This window comes from Aquarana catesbeiana, linkage group LG12 (genome assembly GCF_042186555.1).
Source record: "Aquarana catesbeiana isolate 2022-GZ linkage group LG12, ASM4218655v1, whole genome shotgun sequence".
Taxonomy (NCBI): Eukaryota; Metazoa; Chordata; class Amphibia; order Anura; family Ranidae; genus Aquarana; species Aquarana catesbeiana.
Genome location: NC_133335.1, coordinates 105,412,757 through 105,433,087, shown reverse-complemented (window position 1 = coordinate 105,433,087; position 20,331 = coordinate 105,412,757). Strand labels below are relative to the sequence as shown.

General features: G+C 43.7%; 1 protein-coding gene across 1 annotated transcript in view; it reads left to right on the top strand.

The window, feature by feature from the left end:
• The window catches only part of ARHGAP23 (Rho GTPase activating protein 23), a 529,546-nt gene that overhangs the window by 376,733 nt on the left and 132,482 nt on the right, over positions 1 to 20,331 (top strand). Inside the window, exons 12-14 of the mRNA XM_073608262.1 lie at positions 13,862 to 14,155; positions 17,165 to 17,226; positions 17,307 to 17,431. Coding sequence (XP_073464363.1) covers positions 13,862 to 14,155; positions 17,165 to 17,226; positions 17,307 to 17,431 — 481 coding nt within the window. The remainder of the gene's footprint in view (positions 1 to 13,861; positions 14,156 to 17,164; positions 17,227 to 17,306; positions 17,432 to 20,331) is intronic.

The window sequence follows — 20,331 nt, the reverse complement described above, 5'->3', positions numbered from 1 at the left end:
AACTGCTTCATCAGTAACAGCTAACTATGTTAAACACATGGGCATATAAGTCAGGGGGACATATAATGGGTACATTATTGGTCCATCCACAAAAAATTTTTTCACTATTGTTGAGATATCCACAAATTATTTATTATTTTTTTTTATTATTGTTGAGATATTAGAATGCAGTTTGCACATATATATATTATGCACATTAATTAAATAGTGATATCACGGATTTGCTATGGTCACTTTTCACGAGAGACTATGTCACACATGGGGAAATTGTGAGAAGTGTATGATATAATGTAGTAGTTCATATGTAAATATGATTGTACACTTATAATTTCATATTATGATTTACACTGTACTTATGTCTTTTATGCTTACACCTATATGCATGTATATTTGTATATGCAGATGTCTATATACATGCATGTTTTTCACTAGGATTTATTGTGTAGTTTCTTATCACTATTTTCTCCTTTTTTATTATTGTTTTATTATTTTTATTTTTTTATTGTTTTATTTTATTATATTTTTTTTTTATATTTTATTTTATTTATTTATTTTATCTTTTTTTATTATTATTTATTTTTTTAATTTAATTTTGTAATTTTTAATTTTTATCTTATTCTTTATTCTATTTTTAATAATATTTTTCACAAGAATATTTTTTCACTATGTATATTCATTATGAATGTGGATATATTGTACTGACTTCTAATGTGGGGTAGAAATGATTCGTTTTAAGACAATTCAACCTTTGTGAGAAATATCTGGGAAGTAATAATCCCTTGGTATGATGGTTAGCGTTCTAATGTAGAGGGAAGGGATATTGTTAAGCTGATCGCCACGCATGTACCTGTAAAATACCTTTTAAATATTGATTGAAATATATTCAATATAGAACTGAACCAGAATGAAGGGAAGGGCTATAGATTGCACACACGGAGACACAGGAAGTGTGTGAATGCTGAGTGAGTTGCACCCGCCCACTCTAATTCTGGTGTGGATAAATAGTTTGATTGATTCGCCGGTTAGCCAACCCCATGATTAAATCTTTATGATGAAACATGTCGGGGCATAGCTACACGGCGATCTCACACGAGTGCTAGAGGAGGGAGTGAAGGGGGACAGAGCGGAGCTCCAGTGAAGGGACAAGTGCTGCGGACGGGTGAGACGAACGTGAGCACACACACCTCCTGGGTCCGCCGTGGCCTGCCTGTTATTTCGGTTGCTATTGCTTGCTGTGCTGTGGGAGTTCTCCATTTGCCGTGAAGTGACTTGCCTGTTATTTTATTTTAAATGTGAGTTCATTACAAGTTGTTTTATATGTGATTAAATCTTTTAAACGAGATTACACTATTGGAGATTCTTTTATTTTTATGTCATACTACCAACCTGAGAAAAGCGGTGTTCCTATGGAGCAGTGGAGGTGTATGCTTGCATGTTAACCCCCATGTAAGTGGGTTAGAGGCTCTGTCAGGCTAAACACGAGAGTGAGAGGCCTTAACAGCTGGTGAATTTGAATTTCCTGTCGCATCATGGCAGCATACACGTTGGGGTTGTGACTCCGCCTCCACAACCTGATAGGACCACATAGCTATAAATTAGAGAGTAGGCACCTGCCCCAGTATTCTCTTATTTTTCCTCACCTGTCAGGACGCACGGATCAGCACCCCCTTACCGCTTCGCCCCAGCCAGGTTCTAGCCTCTCCTGGGTGGAAGTCCTTCTTGTACAGCCTCTAAACGAGCTAAATGGAAGGAGCCCCACTCTGGTGGTCTCAGGGGCACTCATCTCATCTTAAACTGTTGCCAGAAGACAAGCCTTAAACAGGCTTCAAGTGCAAACAGCCCGCAAAAGCCTTAAACAGGCTTGCTGGAGGATTGGCCAGGGAACCATCTATATGGCCTCAAGAAAGTAAGCCTTAAACAGGCTTCATTGTGTGCAGCGGTCTCCATGTCCCCCCCCCTCTCCCCCTCTCCCTTTCCGGCATACCTGGGGTGTCCTGCTGGGCTCTGTGGTCCATGCAGTGCTGTGGGGGACCGCCGAGCGTTCTCGGCGTCCTCGCGCATGCGCAGTACGGCTTTCTGGGCGCTGCTAAGCTGTTTTCCAGTCTCCAAGATGGCGCCGGGCGCCTCGCGACGCTACTGCGCATGCGCGGGCGTCCGACGCTAATGGCGGCAGATTTAAAAACCACAGCATTGCTGTGGAGGCTGCTGATGGTTGCTGCACGCTACAGAAGCCTGCCCCGCGATCCACAGCAAGAGAAAACGCTCTACAAAGGTGGGTCTTACCCCCCCCCCACCGTCCAGGCTGGGTCAGCTTCTACATTTCTGCTTATCTTTTCCTTGCAGGTTTCCAACCTATTCACCATGGAGACCGCTGCCCCAGCAGATCACCGCCAGCCGACTAGGTAAGGGGGGGAAGAAGTGGGTAAGTAAGAAGATTGAAAAAGAGAGCACTTCTAACGCTACCTAAATTGGTCAGCCCTACCAGGTCCTCAGGAACGTCTGCGTCAAGACATAGAGAATCCTCACGCAGGAGAAGTCGCTCTAGACACAGACGAAGCCGCTCCTACCATAGGAGGAGTCGCTCAAGAGGAAGTCGCAGAAGAAGCCGCTCCAGATCACGTTCTCGGCATGGTCGATCCCGCCACAGAAGGTCGTCCTCACGTAGGCACCGCTCCCCTGCACGCCATGCCCGTCCCGCTGGAAACGCATGCTGGATCTGTGGTGCGGCGGCTCTTCCGGATAAATTGGTCTGTCAGAGATGCCTAGAAGAGGCCACGAGAGAGAGAGCCTCAGAAGTCGGGGACTCAGCCCCTCAGGCCTCAATACCGGATGTGGATCTTTCCACCATTACCTCTCCAGCCCGGGCCAGCACATCAAAGGAGCAAGACTCCCTATCTGATAATGAAGGCCTGGAGGTGTCGGCAGGATTCGACTTTGGCCTCATAGAACCGTTTGTTAAATCGGTCAAGGAGGCAATAGGATGGGAGGAACCCCAGGAAGTCCAGCCAAAGCAGAGAAAATATTTTCCGCAGCTTAAAAAGGAGCCTGAAACCTTTCCGTTCATCGATGAGCTGGAGGATTTAATCAAAGAAGAGTGGCAGAGGCCAGAGAAAAAATCTAGTCTGAACAACAGACTCCAGAAGCTGTACCCACTCAAGGAGCCTAAAGTGAACCCTCTGGTATCCCCTCCGGTAGTGGACGCATCCTTAATGCGCCTTGCCAGGCATGTTACCCTCCCGCTAGAGGATGCGGTTACGTTTAGAGACGTTCTTGACCGGAAGATCGACACGGATCTCAAGCGGGCTTACCTTTCGGTACATGCAGGCCTGCGATAGCACTCGCGGCAGTAGGAAGGGCCATCTCGAGTTGGTCTTCAAACACGGAAAAGCTGGTATTAGAGGGGGCAGACCAAGAGAAAATTGTGAAGGCATTACAAGAGTTAAGCCTGGCTGGTGATTTCGTGGCTGAGGCCTCAGTTGACACTATCAGGTCTGCTTCAAAGTCTATGTTGGCCTCAGTGATGGCCAGAAGAGCTTTGTGGCTTAAGCCCTGGACGGCGGATCCGGCATCCAAGTCCAACTGGTGCCGTATTCCGTTTGACGGTGAGCACCTTTTCAGGATAAAATTAGATACGGCCATCTCCAAGGTAACTGGTGGAAAATCCGGGCTCATTCCCTCAGATAGGAGGCCCAAACAGAGACCCCCTCCTTTTAAGCGGAATCTCCCAGAAAGGTATAGAGACGCGAAAGCGTACAGACCAGGGAAGGAGTATAGAAGGAACTGGAAGAACCCTCAAACTTCCTTTATGAAATTCCAAAAACCTAAGACCTCCGCTCCCAGTGACCAGAAGCCTTTTTGAAGGTGCGTCCGTCCGGCCAGCAGTAGTGGGAGCAAGGCTCTTCAGTTTCAGGCTGGTTTGGACGGAAACCATACACGATACCTGGACCCTGGCCACCGTCAGTTTCGGCCACAGATGGGCCTTCAAAAATCGACCCCCAAGAGATCATTTCTACCCAACCCGTATTCCTCCTCCCGGAGAGAAAAGGTTATCCCTTCTAACCTATATCCTAGAGCTGCTTCAAAAGCAAGCGATAACAGAGGTTCCGCCAACACAACGAGGCAGAGGATTCTATTCTCCACTATTCCTCGTCAAGAAGAAGTCAGGGGACTTTCGGCCGGTTCTAGACCTGAAGAAACTCAACAGGTCCATCAAAGTGGAGTCGTTCAGGATGGAAAGCCTGCAGTCTATCCTCCAGGCCATAAACTTGGGAGACTGGATGCTCTCCATAGATCTCCAGGATGCCTACCTACACATTCCAATTCACGTGGCATTCCAAAAGTTCCTGCGGTTCTCGGTGGGCCAGGAACACTTTCAATTTCGAAGCCTCCCTTTCGGGATCTCTACGGCACCCAGAACATTTACAAAGGTTCTGCTGCCAGTAATAGCCTTTTTGAGGGAGAAGGGTCTAAGGGTCCACCATTACCTGGACGACATTCTTCTCCTCTCAAACAGCCAGGAATCACTCGTGCAACATCGCGAGATCTTAGTTTCCACCCTAACGAGTCTGGGTTGGATAATCAACTGGCAGAAGAGCAACATTCAGCCTACCCAAAGGATGGTCTTCCTGGGAGCCGAGCTGGACACCCGGGCCAACACGGTAGAACTCCGAAGGAGAAGTTGTCCCTACTAGTTCAGAAGGTGAAAGATGTGGTTCCAGCATCATACTTACCGGCCAGAGCATACCTCAGCCTGCTGGGGTCCTTATCAGCAACCATTCCAATGGTCAGGTGGGCGCAATGGAATACCAGACCTCTGCAAGCCTCCTTCCTGTGCCAGTGGGACGGATGGTCCATGTCCCAACCGATTCGCATCTCGGAAGAAGCCAGACTATCTCCACGGTGGTGGATCCACCCCGGCAACCTCAGCAGATGCAAACAGATAGTCACTCTCCATCAGGAGGTAGTGACTTCGGACGCCAGTCTGGAGGGATGGGGGGCACACTACCTACATTATGCAGCTCAGGGCCGCTGGCACTTCAGAACCAGAGATGTTGTGTCAAACGTCCTAGAGATGAAGGCAGCCTTCCAAGCCCTCTTGGCATTCAGCTCTCTTCTGAGAGGGAAACAGGTCCTGATCCAAATGGACAACCGAGTGGCTGTGGCCTACATCAACAGGCAGGGGGGTAACAAGAGCATCTCCATGATGCGGGAAGTTGGTCCGGTGATACAGTGGGCTCAACTGAATCTGCAGGACCTGAAGGCGACGTATATTCCGGGAATTCAGAACGAACTGGCGGACTCTCTCAGCAGAACATTCGTTTCCAACAACGAGTGGTGTCTAAGCCCGCAGGCCTTCGCCCTCATATGCCAGACATGGGGTCATCCAGACATAGACCTCGCAGCAACACCAGAGAACAGGAAATGTCGAAGGTTTCTGTCGAGGAACCCCTTCCCCTCAGCGGAAGGAACGGATTGTCTCCAGCATACCTGGAACTTTCGCCTAGGTTATATTTTTCCACCAACGCCACTGATTGCCAAGTTCCTTCTGAGGCTCAAACACTCAGCAGCTCTAGTACTGGCTGTGATTCCCTTCTGGCCACGGAGGCCTTGGTTCACCACCCTCCTGCAACTGAGCACAGCGGATCCAATTCCTCTTCCGGTGACAACGGATCTACTAACCCAGGGCCAGCTGTTGCATCCGAATCCAGAGAGATTGCACCTAGCGGCCTGGAGACTGAAAGGTCTAGGTTCCTAGATCAGGGCTGTTCGCAGAAGGTAGTCGAAACCCTGCTTTTAGCCAGGAAATCTTCCACGAATTACACCTACGAGAGAGTCTGGGGGAAGTTCTCTTCCTTTGCTCAGGAACAAGGTTGGGATCCGTCTTCCCCATCAGCAATACAAGTGCTTGAGTTTCTACAGTCAGGCCTAGACAAAGGCCTTAGATCTAGCACCCTGAAGGTCCAAGTCTCTGCCATCTCTGCTCTGACAGGGGTTAGATGGGCACTCAACCCTCTTGTAGTTCAGTTCCAGAAAGCATGCCTGAAGCTAAGGCCTCCCAGAAAGCCTTCATTTCCAACATGGGACCTATCAACTGTCCTGCAAATTCTATCCGGAGAACCATTCTCCCCTCTGGAAGATACCTCCCTCTGGGACCTGACTCTAAAGTCTCATTCCTAATTGCCATCACTTCAGCGAAGAGGGTCTCGGAAATGCAAGCCTTACTTATCAAGGAACCATACCTGATGGTTTACCCAGACAGGCTAACCCTAAAACCTTCAGACAAATTTATCCCAAAGGTCTCTTCTGCATTTCACTTTAACCAGGAGATTGACCTTCCGGCTTTGAACACAGATCAGGGCGTTCCTCATCCCCTGGATGTTAGGGGCAACGTTCTGCATTACCTCTCGGTGACCAAGTCGTTCAGGAGATGCGAGAACCTTTTAGTCATCCCACATGGGTTCAGGAAGGGCCAGGCAGCCTCTGCCCGTACCATCGCCTCATGGCTCGTGAAAACTATCAAAAAGACCTACTCCTTAAGCACCTTGCAAATCCCGGAAGACCTTAGAGCGCATTCCACCAGGGCAATGGCTACTTCATGGGCAGCTTACTGTAAAGTTTCGGCGGAAACCATTTGTAGAGCGGCCACTTGGTCTTCAAGAAACACCTTCATTTCCCATTACAAAATAGACGCTGCACGCTTAGCAGCAGTGGAATTTGGGAGGGCCGTCATACAGGCCAATTCTTCTGTTCCTTGTCAATAAATTTGATTTTTTTTGCACTCCCACCCAGTTTGGCGAGTTACTCCCCAACGTGTATGCTGCCATGATGCGACAGGAAAACGGAAAATTGTATACTCACCTTTCCGTAATTTTCCTTTCCTGTCGCATCTTCATGGCAGCATACAATCACCCACCCTCTGAGGTGACATGTGTATATATTTACGGAGAATACTGGGGCAGGTGCCTACTCTCTAATTTATAGCTATGTGGTCCTATCAGGTTGTGGAGGCGGAGTCACAACCCCAACGTGTATGCTGCCATGAAGATGCGACAGGAAAGGAAAATTACGGAAAGGTGAGTATACAATTTTCCGTTTTCAGCAGGGAGTGGATTCACGTCACAGAGGTGTGGTGGATGTTTGAAAATACAGCTGAGCAGTTTTGGAGTCACCCTCACTCTTTTTTTGGACTTTCTTCAAATATTTTCACGATTATTTTTCACGATTGATTGGTTTCTGGACTTTATAGATATTTACTGTGCTCAATTTTTATTATATATTTTTTCTTGGATTTATATATTTGTATATCACTTTCACTGAGTGTTATAATTTATATTAGCTCATATTGATTTTTTTATTTTATTTAATATTAATTTTTACTTTTTGGGATATTTAGCAATATATGTTTTTTCACGTTCTCTAGTCACGTCTGTATTCAGCTCACTGGCTGGATAAGAGTGTCTGGCATCTCCCCACCTGGGGATTAGCGCCACTATTTCATCTATAATTTTCTTTTGGTGAATTCGGTTTATATATATTCTGGAATATAACTGATGGAAAAGGTGTAGTCTTTGGTATTATGATGCTGGTAGCTTTCTGCCGAGGGAGAAACGTGGAGAAAATATAAAAAAAGAACATGACTGGAATAATGTCCTGCTATATGCAAAGAGACACCAAAACTTCCAACTCCCACAAGGGGGGGCAGGAGTATATCCTAAGTGGTGTCGGTGGCGAGCACCAATGAATATACCTGCAGCACAGTGTCGTAAAAGGAGCAAGTTAGTAGAAGAAAAATTAGACTAAATTGGTCAGCAATTTCAGGTTCAGCAGATGGACACCCTGACATACAGTATCTCACAAAAGTGAGTACACCACTCACATTTTTCTAAATATTTTATTATATCTTTTCATGTGACAACACTGAAGAAATTACACTTTACTACAATGTAAAGTAGTGAGTCTACAGCTTGTATAATAAGTGTAAATTTGCTGTCCCCTCAAAATAACTCAACACACAGCCATTAATGTCTAAACCGTTGGCAACAAAAGTGAGTACACCCCTAAGTGAAAATGTCCAAATTGGACCCAAAGTGTCAATATTTTGTGTGGCCACCATTATTTTCCAGCACTGCCTTAACCCTCTTGAGCGTGGAGTTCACCGGAGCTTCACAGGTTGCCACTGGAGTCCTCTTCCACTTCTCCATGACGACATCACAGAGCTGGTGGATGTTAGAGACCTTGTGCTCCTCCACCTCCTGTTTGAGGATGCCCCACAGATGTTCAATGGGGTTTAGGTCTGGAGACATGCTTGGCCAGTCCATCACCTTTACCCTCAGCGTCTTGAGCAAGGCAGTGATCGTCTTGGAGGTGTGTTTGGGGTCGTTATCATGTTGGAATACTGCCCTGCGGCCCAGTCTCCGAACAGAGGGGATCATGCTCTGCTTCAGTATTTCACAGTACATGTTGGCATTCATGGTTTTCTCTATGAACTGTAGCTCCCCAGTGTTGGCAGCACTCATCTAGCCCCAGACCATGACACACCCACCAGCTGTACACTCGATATTTTACATTGTAGCAAAATTTCATTTCTTCACTGTTGTCACATTAAAAGATATAACAAAATATTTACAAAAATGTGGGGGATGTACTCACTTTTGTGAGATACTGTATATCTAGTCTCACAGATATTAAAGAGGTCTGGCAACTCCTGAGGTGTGACCGGGACTCCAGACAACCTCAACCACTTAGTCATAAATATCAGCAGGAAAGATTACCAATGTAGAGACACCGAAATCGTACACCTCTGAGAGAAAAGCAGTTCCTATTAAATATTTCTAACTCCCCATGTAAAAGGCACCAGAGGAGAACCAAGGGAACCCAATTCAGGAGGGGCACAAGCAACCCAAGGGAATCTTTAGACTGGTACAATAATAAAGCTATGCCTGGAGCCGGTAACACATAGAATAAGTCTAGTGAATCCAATTCCATTGCACAGAACAGACAAGTATAACATTTTGTTTAAAAAAAAAAAATAAGAATTTACAATCAAAAGCTACATTGTATAACTTTATAAAGGAAGACATCCCCACCTGGAACAGTCCTTATCAAAGCTAAAAACCCACAAAGGATGTGAACTCCAATGTCCAGGCTATGGTGAAGTATTCTAATTCACAGGTGGTATATGTCGTATAGAAAAAATTCAAGTCTTGTGACTGATTATAAAGTGCCTATGAGAAAACAAAGTTATTATACAGGCATTCTTTTGAAAACTGGTAGTATTAGCTGCCAGCATGGCATAAAGGAGCCAGAGTATTGGCATACGTTAGAGAAAAGCTTGTAGCAAAATTCCTGCCAGGTAACAAAACAGTCTTTTGGGCAAAGGAAGAGAAATCAAGGTTCCTTTGCAGCTGCGTGCATGAATCTGGAAGCCATTCCTTACTGCTACGATCTAGACTTTCTCCTTTCCTGATAGGTAGGCTTAAGCGGTCTTGTTCACTTTCTGGAAGCTCCAGCTATTTTGTCACTTCAGTGGGGTCTGCGCTCAGGAACTCAAAGGGAGGAAGCTGATCCGGAGTATAAAGAAGGAAAGTGGTCTGATTCTTCCTAATTTTGAATGTGGAAGGGGTCCCCCATTTTAAAGTGCTCCTTTGTTGTGGATGATATCTAATAGGGGTCTCACTACTCTTTTGTCTCAATAGGGTCATCCTGGAGAGATCAGGTAAAACTTGGATTTCCCAAACTGTCAAACTTATTCTGTCCCAATCGCCAGGCCCCTCTGCATGATCTTTAACTTAACGTTGAAGAAATGCATCTGACATCCTTTCTATTCCTATGGTTGCAGGACAAACATCTCTCACCTAGGAGTCACTCTCACACCTACCATTTCCTTTTTTTTTTTTTTTTTTTTTTTTTTTTTGCTGCCAATTATCTCCCATGTGTGTCCAGGATTCATAATGTTCTTAAATTATGGCGGTCATATCCTATTTCTTCCCTGGGCTGTGTCAGGGCAGTTAAAATGAATATCTTACCAAAATTGCTGTACCTGTTCAGAGTTTTGCCCAGTGTCGTTCTGAGATCCTTTATAAACAAACTCCATACTGATATATAGAAATTCATTTGGCAGGGCAAACGTACCTAATTTTCTAGACATATTTTATATAAGCCACAGTCTATAGGGGGCCTAGGTCTGGCTGTATTATCTGGCCTCCAGATTTTTCCAATTGGCTTAGTGGAATATTATGAATTCCAGGGTCCCTTGGATTAAATGTTTTATTCTCCCAAGCATCTTATGGTCTTCTTCAATTTCTTGCCACAACTTTACAGCTCCTAATACTTTGTTTGCAAAATCGTGTCACTATGAATCAAAATTTTGCCTGGCCTCTTCCATTTTTCTTTTTTTTTGGAGACCCAGATTTTGTTGCTGCATTTTCTTCCTTGGAGGTTTTTCCTTGGTGCCATTCCCACTCTCTCTTCTTTGCAAGTAGATTAAGAGAATGTCTCTTAAATGCCTGCTATTTCATAAAAATAGTGTAGTGTCATGATTGTTTTTTGTATTGAATGTATTTCTTACGAATAACCAGTTTGTGAACAAAAAGATATGCATCTGACTTAGCACGTCTCTCGAGTGTGACTGGGTACCAGTCTTTGATCCCACAACTCAGTGAACTCTGTCAAGCTCCAGGGCATCCATCAGTGGCTTATCCAGAATTTTGTTGAGGATTGCCAACACGATGGTATGCAACTCTGAACCAGCAGTAGCCTCTGGGATTCCACAAAGATGAATATTGTTCTGGCGAGAATGATTTTCCCCATCCTCTACCTTTATGGAGAGCAGTAAGAGAGTGTTGGCAATGTAAATGGGAGTGCTCTGATAAATGCAGGGGGGTGGACAATTGAGCCATGGAGACACTTGCATATGTTATCTTAGAAAGCCATTGTTAAAAGAAAGCGATAAGAAGTCCTTCTTGCAGTTTGTGAGAAGCCATGTGGGGCACACAGCAAATGTGGAAGAAGGTGCTCTGGTCAGATGAGACCAAAATTGAAAATTTTGCCCTAAAAACAAAACGCTATGCGTGGCAGAAAACTAACACTACACATCACCTTGAACACACCATCCAAACATCCACACCATGAAACATGGTGGTGGCAGCATCATGTTATGGGGATCCTTTTCTTCAGCAGGGACAGGGAAGCTGGTCAGAGTTGATGGGAAAATGGATGGTGCCAAACACAGGGCAATCTTAGAAGAAAACCTGTTAGAGTCTGCAAAAGACTTGAGACTGGGGCAGAGGGTTCACCTTCCAGCAGGACAACGACCCTAAACATACAGCCAGAGCTACAATGGAATGGTTTAGCTCAAAGCATACTCATGTGTTAGAATGGCACAGTCAAAGTCTAGGCCTAAATCCAATTGAGAATCTGTGGCAAGACTTGAAAATTGCTGTTCACACACCTTCTCCGTCCAATCTGACAGAGCTTAAGATATTTTGCAAAGAATGGGCAAAAATGTCACTTTGTAGATGTACAAAGCTGGTGGAGACATACCCAAAAAGACTTGCAGCTGTAATTACAATGAAAGGTGGTTCTACAATGTATTGACTCAGGAGGGCTGAATACAAAAGCACGCCACACTTTTCACATATTTATTTGTAAGAACAATTTGAAAACCATTTATCATTTTCCTTCCACCTCACAATTTTATGTGCTACTTTGTGTTGGTCTGTCACATAAAATCCCAATAAAATACATTTACGTTTTTGGTTGTAACATAATAAAATGTGAAAAATTTCAAGGGGTATGAATACTTTTTCAAGGCACTGTAGGACAGTGTGCAAGAGACGATTAAGCCCAACTCCAGTCAGAATGTTTTTGGACATGTTGGTGAAGCATTATAATATATATTTTTATTGAAGACATGCTCACCTGGTTGTTATAACGTCTGACACATGTCACATGGACTGGATTATTGACTCCAAATACATGCTGGTAGCTTCATTGAGTCCTATCTAAATTGACACTAGTATGTTTGCATGTGAGGTAAGACCTTTGGACTGTAAGCAACTTAAGCACAAGGACTGATATGAATGTAAAATATATATAAAGAGCTGCGTAAATTGTCTATCTACTGTATCTATCTATATACACACAATGGCAAGAAAAAGTATGTGAGCACCTTGGAGTTAACTGGTTTTCTTCAGTAATTGGCTGTAAAATGTCACCTGATCCTCATTTATGTCACAACAATAGATACAATGTGCTTAAGCTGATAATACACAAGTAATTATAATTTCTCCTCTTTATTGAACACACCCATTAAACATTCACAGCGTTGGGGGAAAAAGTAAGTGAACCCATAGAATTACTTCCATGAAAGCTATTTGGAGTCAGTAGTTTCGCACTCCTGGAGTCAAATTCAAAAAATGTGTTTGAAAGTGTGGCTTAGAGCTATTTTGATTAAAAACACTCAAATATTTTAAGATTGTGGTTCATGTGAACCATGCCTCACAAAAAGGAGCTCTCTGAAGACATACAATCAAGCGTAGTTGACCTGCATGAAGCTGGAACGGGATATAAAAGCAATCTCCGAGTGTTTAGGCATCCATCAGTTGACAAATCGTCCATAAATGAAGACATTTAAGTTCTGTGGCTAATCTTTCTGGAAGTGGGCATCAAGCCAAGATGACTCCCAAGGTGCAATGCAGAATCCTCAATGAGGTAAAGAGGAACCCATAAGTAACAGCTAAAGGCTTGAACACATCACGGAACTGGCAAACACCCCTATTCATGAATCTACCATTCGTTAATCTTTGAACAGGCAGGGCATCCATGGCAGAACACAACAGATGAAGCCGTTGCTTTAAAAAAAAAAAAAAAACATTGTTGCACGCCTGAACTTTGTCAAAGAGTACCTTGGCAAAACGCAATGCTACTGGGAATATGTTTTTGAGACTGATTAAACATAAGCTGTTATGGTATTGTATTTATTATAAAACCACTAACCTTACCAGCAATAGCCCTTTATTTTAAATTATCATCTTTCCTTTCCACTGCTTAAAATTACAAATCTGTAATAATCTTATGTATGTCAGGTTTTGGACAGTGTGGTAGGGACACAAAAGATAAGACATTTAGCAGTAGTGATTTCATGGTCTGAAGTTCTGTTATATTGTCTCTTTTCCATCAGACTGGCACTTTGGTCCCCACCTAGCATACAGTATATATGAACTAACAGTCCTACCTCCTGTAGGCAGGGGTACATACAACTTCTCAGAATAAATGAAACGGTGGTGAAACTTTTTGCATTAACTGAGATGGAAAACAGGCAGGGCTTTGCATTATGTTTCTTATGTATTAACATTTTATGTGGGCTGGATCCAAGAAGGCTACTGAAGGTTGCCACATACAGTGAGGGAAAAAGTATTTGATCCCCTGCTGATTTTGTACATTTGCTTACTGACAAAGAAATGATCAGTCTATAATTTTAATGGTAGGTTTATTTTCACAGTGAAAGACAGAATAACAACAAAAATATCCAGAAAAACGCTTTGAGTGAAATAAGTACTTGATCCCCTATCAATCAGCAAGATTTCTGGCTTCCAGTTGTCTTCTATAAAGGCAACAATCTGAGATTAGGAGCTCAGGAGTGCTCCTAATCGCAGCTTGTTACCTGTATAAAAGACACCTGTCCACAGAAGCAATCAATCAATCAGATTACAATCTCTCCACCATGGCCAAGACAAAGTGGGTAGACGCAGCATTTTCCTACCTGAGACATTTGTTCTCTGAGCCCAAGGCATTGTTAGGCTTTTTGCTCATTTGAGTTTTCCAGTGTTAATCAGTTGTCTGTATGTTTTTGTTTTTGTAGAAAGTTGGCAGTGGGCTTCGCCAGTGGAAAAGAATGTACTCCATTCTGCGCCCACACTATCTCTTCTTGCACAAGGAACGTCCAGAATCGCGGGGCCTGGGGATAGGCGAGGAGGAGCAGCCAATCAGCATCCTCGGAAGCCTGGTGGACATCTCTTACAGCGAGACCAAGAGGAAACACGTCTTCCGGCTGACAACGCCTGATTTCTGTGAATATCTCTTTCAGGCTGAGGATCGAGATGACATGTTAAGCTGGGTCAAAGCTATCAGGGAGAACAGCCGAATTGATGGAGAGGTATTTTTTTTGCATCTAAAGTTGGTAGCTGGGAAACAGTAATTCTAAAAATACACCTGTAATTTTGGGCAGAGGAAGTAGAAGCTGTATGATATAATGAAGTTTAACATTTACAACAAACATCCATCCTGGATGGCTTAACTCCAATGTAAAAATGCATATAAAAGCAAAGGAGAAGGCCTTCAAAAAATACAAGGTTGAGGGATCACCCTTAGCATTCAGAATTTATAAAGAATGCAATAAGAAATGTAAGGGTGCAATTAGGATGGCTAAGATAGAACATGAAAGACACATAGCGGAGGAGAGCAAAAAAAATCCCAAGAAATTCTTTAAGTATGTAAACAGTAAAAAAGGGAGGACAGACCATATTGGCCCCATAAAGAATGAGGAAGGACATCTGGTTACAAAGGATGGGGAGATGGCAAAGGTACTGAATTTATTCTTCTCCTCAGTCTTCACAAATGAATCGGGGGGCTTCAGTAACCAAAACTACAGTGTTTATCCTCATGACACAACACAGGAAGCACCTACATGGTTAACAGAGGACGGAATTAAAATTAGACTTGAGAAACTTAACATTAATAAATCACCGGGACCAGATGGCTTGCATCCGACGGTACTTAGGGAACTCAGTCAGGTGATTGCCAGACCGTTGTTCCTAATTTTTACAGACAGTCTATTGACTGGAATGGTACCAGCTGATTGGAGAAAAGCCAATGTAGCACCAATATTTAAAAAGGGCCCAAAAAACATCCCTGGGAATTACAGACCAGTTAGCCTAACATCAATAGTATGTAAACTCTTGGAGGGGATGATAAGGGACTATATACAAGATTTTAGTAATAAGAATGATATCATTAGCAGTAATCAGCATGGATTCATGAAGAATCGTTCTTGCCAAACCAATCTATTAACCTTCTATGAGGAGGTGAGTTGCCATCTAGATAAAGGAAGGCCCGTAGATGTGGTGTATCTGGATTTTGCAAAAGCATTTGACACAGTTCCCCATAAACGTTTACTGTACAAAATAAGGTGCGCTGGCATGGACCATAGGGTGAGTACATGGATTGAAAACTGGCTACAAGGGCGTGTTCAGAGGGTGGTGATAAATGGGGAGTACTCAGAATGGTCAGGGGTGGGTAGTGGGGTTCCCCAGGGTTCTGTGCTGGGACCAATCCTATTTAATTTGTTCATAAACAACCTGGAGAATGGGATAAACAGTTCAATCTCTGTATTTGCAGACGATACTAAGCTAAGCAGGGCAATAACTTCTCCGCAGGATGTGGAAATCTTGCAAAAAGACCTGAACAAATTAATGGGGTGGGCGACTACATGGCAAATGAGGTTCAATGTAGAAAAATGTAAAATAATGCATTTGGGTGGCAAAAATATGAATGCAATCTATACACTGGGGGGAGAACCTCTGGGGGAATCTAGGATGGAAAAGGACCTGGGGGTCCTAGTAGATGATAGGCTCAGCAATGGCATGCAATGCCAAGCTGCTGCTAATAATGCAAACACAATATTGGCATGCATTAAAAGAGGGATCAAATGCAGAGATAAAACGATAATTCTCCCACTCTACAAGACTCTGGTCCGGCTGCACCTGGAGTATGCTGTCCAGTTCTGGGCACCAGTCCTCAGGAGGGACGTACTGGAAATGGAGCGAGTACAAAGAAGGGCAACAAAGCTAATAAAGGGTCTGGAGGATCTTGGTTATGAGGAAAGGTTGCGAGCACTGAACTTATTCTCTCTGGAGAAGAGACGCTTGAGAGGGGATATGATTTCAATTTACAAATACTGTACTGGTGACCCCACAATAGGGATAAAACTTTTTCGCAGAAGAGAGTTTAATAAGACTCGTGGCCACTCATTACAATTAGAAGAAAAGAGGTTTAACCTTAAACTACGTAGAGGGTTCTTTACTGTAAGAGCGGCAAGGATGTGGAATTCCCTTCCACAGGCGGTGGTCTCAGCAGGGAGCATTGATAGCTTCCAGAAACTATTAGATAATCACCTGAATGACCGCAATATACAGGGATATGTAATGTAATACTGACACATAATCACACACATAGGTTGGACTTGATGGACTTGTGTCTTTTTTCAACCTCACCTACTATGTAACTATGTAATTTAATACCTACTGTGTGTGCTGGTGGTATGCTACCAGTGATATACTTGTATGTGATGAATATCAGCTTAGTTTAACTACAAGTGACACCAAAACATAAAGCAAAACACCAAAAACATAACCACAGTTGTAGTGGATTCATGCTAGTGAAGCTGTGGCTTAATACACTTCTGAAACGCATTTAAATATTTATGAATAATAAAAAACAAGGCTAGTGCCGATCTTCCCTAATCTCTACTACCCTTCAGCATATCATTTGATACAAAAAAGACACAAATTAAAGTGAAAGGCAAGTCAAAACCCAACTGAGTTTAAATCTACTTCCACCCTGATTCTAAGCCTTTTCTTTATACCCTGTAAAAGGAACAACGTCTATGCTTACCTCATCTGTAGTTTCTCCAGCCCCAGTCACATTATCAGGTCCCACCACTGGCTTCAGTGTAGAGGAGGGACAGCTGACAGCGGATGCCCCATAGTAAGCCTGTGGTTGACGTCACCGCCCAGGCTCTGCAGCCATTGTCAGCGATCTCGCCTCTTCACAGAAGCCTGCCGCTGGAGAGAGCATGTGACCACACGAATAGATAGCTTTCCTTTTACAGGGTAGATAGAATATGCTTAGAATAGAGATCGGAGTAGATTTGAGCTTAGGTGGGTTTTGACTTGCCTTCCACTTTAATATATTAAAGTATGTCTAAATATAAAGGGGACTTGCTGTATAGATATGTTCTGTGTGATAGTAAAAAGAATAAGGGATCTTTGTGTGTATGGGTGAAGATGCACATATCTATAGGCAAGGGTAGTGCCAGAGTGGATGCTGAGCTCTTTGATATTGTTGATGAAGAAAAATAATTGAGTTTTTACTTTATTCCCCCAAGGACCCCAGCTTTGCTAGCCATGCTTTAATCAAAGAAAAACTCAATGAATATCGCAAACTGAGGTAAGACACATCTCTGTACAGCAGGAACACACTTACCTTTATTAGCTACTATCTGATGTTCTCAACTGGCTATCTTATAGTGAATCTGGCGCCAAACTGGACACATCACCTAAAGGAACTCGAAGCTTAGGAATTCGATCAGATCTCTTATGGGCAACAGGACTGGCAGCACCACGTTCACCAAAACAAGATGGTACTGTTAAAGGTTGGTCTGAGTGTGCATTTTACCATCTTTTATCGCCAGTCCTTATACCTGTATAAATCCTAAAGCCTAATTCCTAACTGAAATGTTTTTTTTTAGCTTTGGACAGAGTAGAGAAAAGTTATTATTTCTGAAAAAAAAAAAGTATTTCTGTCTGTAAACCTTTTTGGGAAAATGTACTCCTTCCTTTTCTTTTGATGCTCTTACGATAACTACCCTATATGGTGTGAGGATCATTGGTACAGGTATGTACAGATGGCAACAAACCTTTTCACATGAATTCAGAATGTTGGATTTTACTGCCATCTACAGGAGGATTTGGAAAGTGGCAAACAAAAAGCTCCTGGCTAGCCTGATATAACCCTTCTTACCCCCAGCATGTCTTATTTTCTATGCTTTGCTGAGAAACTTCTAACTTTTGTTAGTTTTGTTTGTCTTCAATCATGATTACTTTTGTTCAATCAAGATTCCGCTACAAGCTGCTTGAGCTGGTCTCTACACACAGCTATCCAGATCGGCATACCTTTAAAGCCCAACTCTAGGATAGAATTAACCCCCTTCTCCCTCACTTGCCCACCCTCTTCTTGCTGATCAGTGGGAAAAATACCTTTCTACATTCCTCTTACTTGTTAAGCTGCATGTAATCATCCAGTGCCATTTGAAATCCCCACTTCCCATCAGTTTATCGCGAGTAAATGCTTTGGGTCTAAGCATTGATGTCGTCTGCTAGGTGGAATGCTGGTTGCTGCACATTCTTTCACGTTATTAAGTATTGAAGTACCTTCCTGCCCCTGCTCCTGACTGCATGGATGCATGGATTTATTCTCAGTTCATCTTTGCTGCTCACCAAAAATTACCTATTCATCTTTGGCTATCTGAACCTCTCCTGTTACCAGCAGCTGGTTTGTGAGGTTTCAGGGCCTAGCCTAGTACCCTGTACTACATTGCGCCCATCTTGGGGTGCAAACTGTTATTTACCAGACACATGGAGAACAGTCTGTTTCCCCTGGGTGCCTCCAACTCACAATCCACTAACGGCTCCTGTGCTATCTGCTGTACACTCCCTGAAGGATCTGACAGTGACAACCTGGAGTTTTGCACTCTCTTTGAGCCTGTCATTATTGGGGTCTTCTTCTGGTCTGCCTCCTTGCCTGTATCCCTGGAGGATTTCATTTGAGTCTTGCAAGATTGTATGAGCCAAATTGCAACTTTGATTACTGACTATAACTGCAGCGGTCATAAGCATGCTTCCACACCTTCTCTTGATGCGCCCGCAACATTCGTATCCTCTAAGCTTTAATGAGACACTTCTGAGTCCTTAACAGATGATGCTTCACCTAAGGAGTCGTAAGCTTCTGTCATTACTTCCAGTCTTGGAGAGGCAGTGTTGGCTCCTAGTGAGAACATTTGCACCACTTTAAAACTTTGGGATTAGCCTACAGCTTCAACTAGTGCTGTTTCCAGCTGAGGCTCGCTTAAGGTCTCTAAGACTGCTAATACCTATCCATACATGTGTTATTTCTAATTGTCCATTACGAAGACTTGAAGACCTGACATCCTAAATAACTAACAGTCATGTACCCATTTGAAGAGGACAGCAGTATCCCTACTTAACAAAAGCCTAACAATCCCAGTGGAGAATGCTCCTGAGTATAAGGACCCCATCAACAGGTGAACCAAGTCCTTTCTAAAACCTTGTTTTCTCTGATGGATCCTGCTTTGCAACCTGCCCTGGCCATGACAACAGTCTACTAAATGTTTGCTTACTGGGCTGAGGCCATGAGAAGGAATCCACTATCCTATCAAGATGATATCCTCCTTATAGAGCCTTTAAAGCCCACATTTGTAGCCTTAAAGGTCACATCCATCTTTTGCAAAAGAAAAATTGAATGCACATTTGCAGAAAAAAAATAGCATTTGTTTTTTTGTAAATAGACCTGTAAAGCATTGCAACCGTAACCACTGCACAGCCACACAAAAGTGACAGCTGCTGCAAGTGGGAAAAACCCCACACACTGTCCATGAGGAGATCAGTTTAGGGGTGAAGGGGGGGTGTGCTTGCAACCATGGTACATGTTGCACCCTAAATATGGGTGTGTCATGGTCTATTAGGTGGAGTTAGGCTTTAAACTACTGTGTGGATGGTTGTTAGGGGGGTCTTCCATCTAATTTCTAATTTCCACCTGCTGCACAAACCCTTCAAGGGATGGCATTTCATCTGAGCTGCCCTTGACACCCTAATGAAGAATGTCAAGGGGGGGGGTAAGAGTATTAAACTGCCCCAGCAAAAAAAGTGCTCAACCCAGGAAATCTCATCCCTCCGCAGGCCTAGAATTGTTTCTTTCATTACTCCCAGGTCTCATCCTCCAGGCCTTGACACCCAGTCCATCCGCAAACCCTCAGAGCCCCCAAGCCCTCAGATATCTTTTAAAGCATGAAGGGACACCTCCACTTTCCAAAGTGGGCAGACTTGTGTTAGCCTTTGCAGACATATCAACTGCTAACATTTACAGTGCCTTGGAGAGGGAAGTAGTTTCTAGGGGGTACAAGCCAAAATTTCGCTCTCAGCTCACGTTGTTTAACCTGTAAAAAATAAACCTGTGTATGGGACTTTAAAGGCACCAACCCAAAATATAACCATGGAATAAAAAATGGATTTTATTGTAACATTTAGGCCTGGTTCACACCTATGCGAATTAGATGCGGGTTTCCCTCCACATCCAATTCGCATAGCAGGAGAATGTGATCGGCTCCCTATGGAGCCGGATCCCATATCTCCGTTGTGGCTGCGGAGCGCACTGCACTGTGCGTCTTTGGCTCCGTTTCAGGGCCGAGTTCAGGCATAGATTCGTCCCTGATTCGTCCCTGAAACGGGGAACAGGGACTCGCAGTGCTCCTGTGTG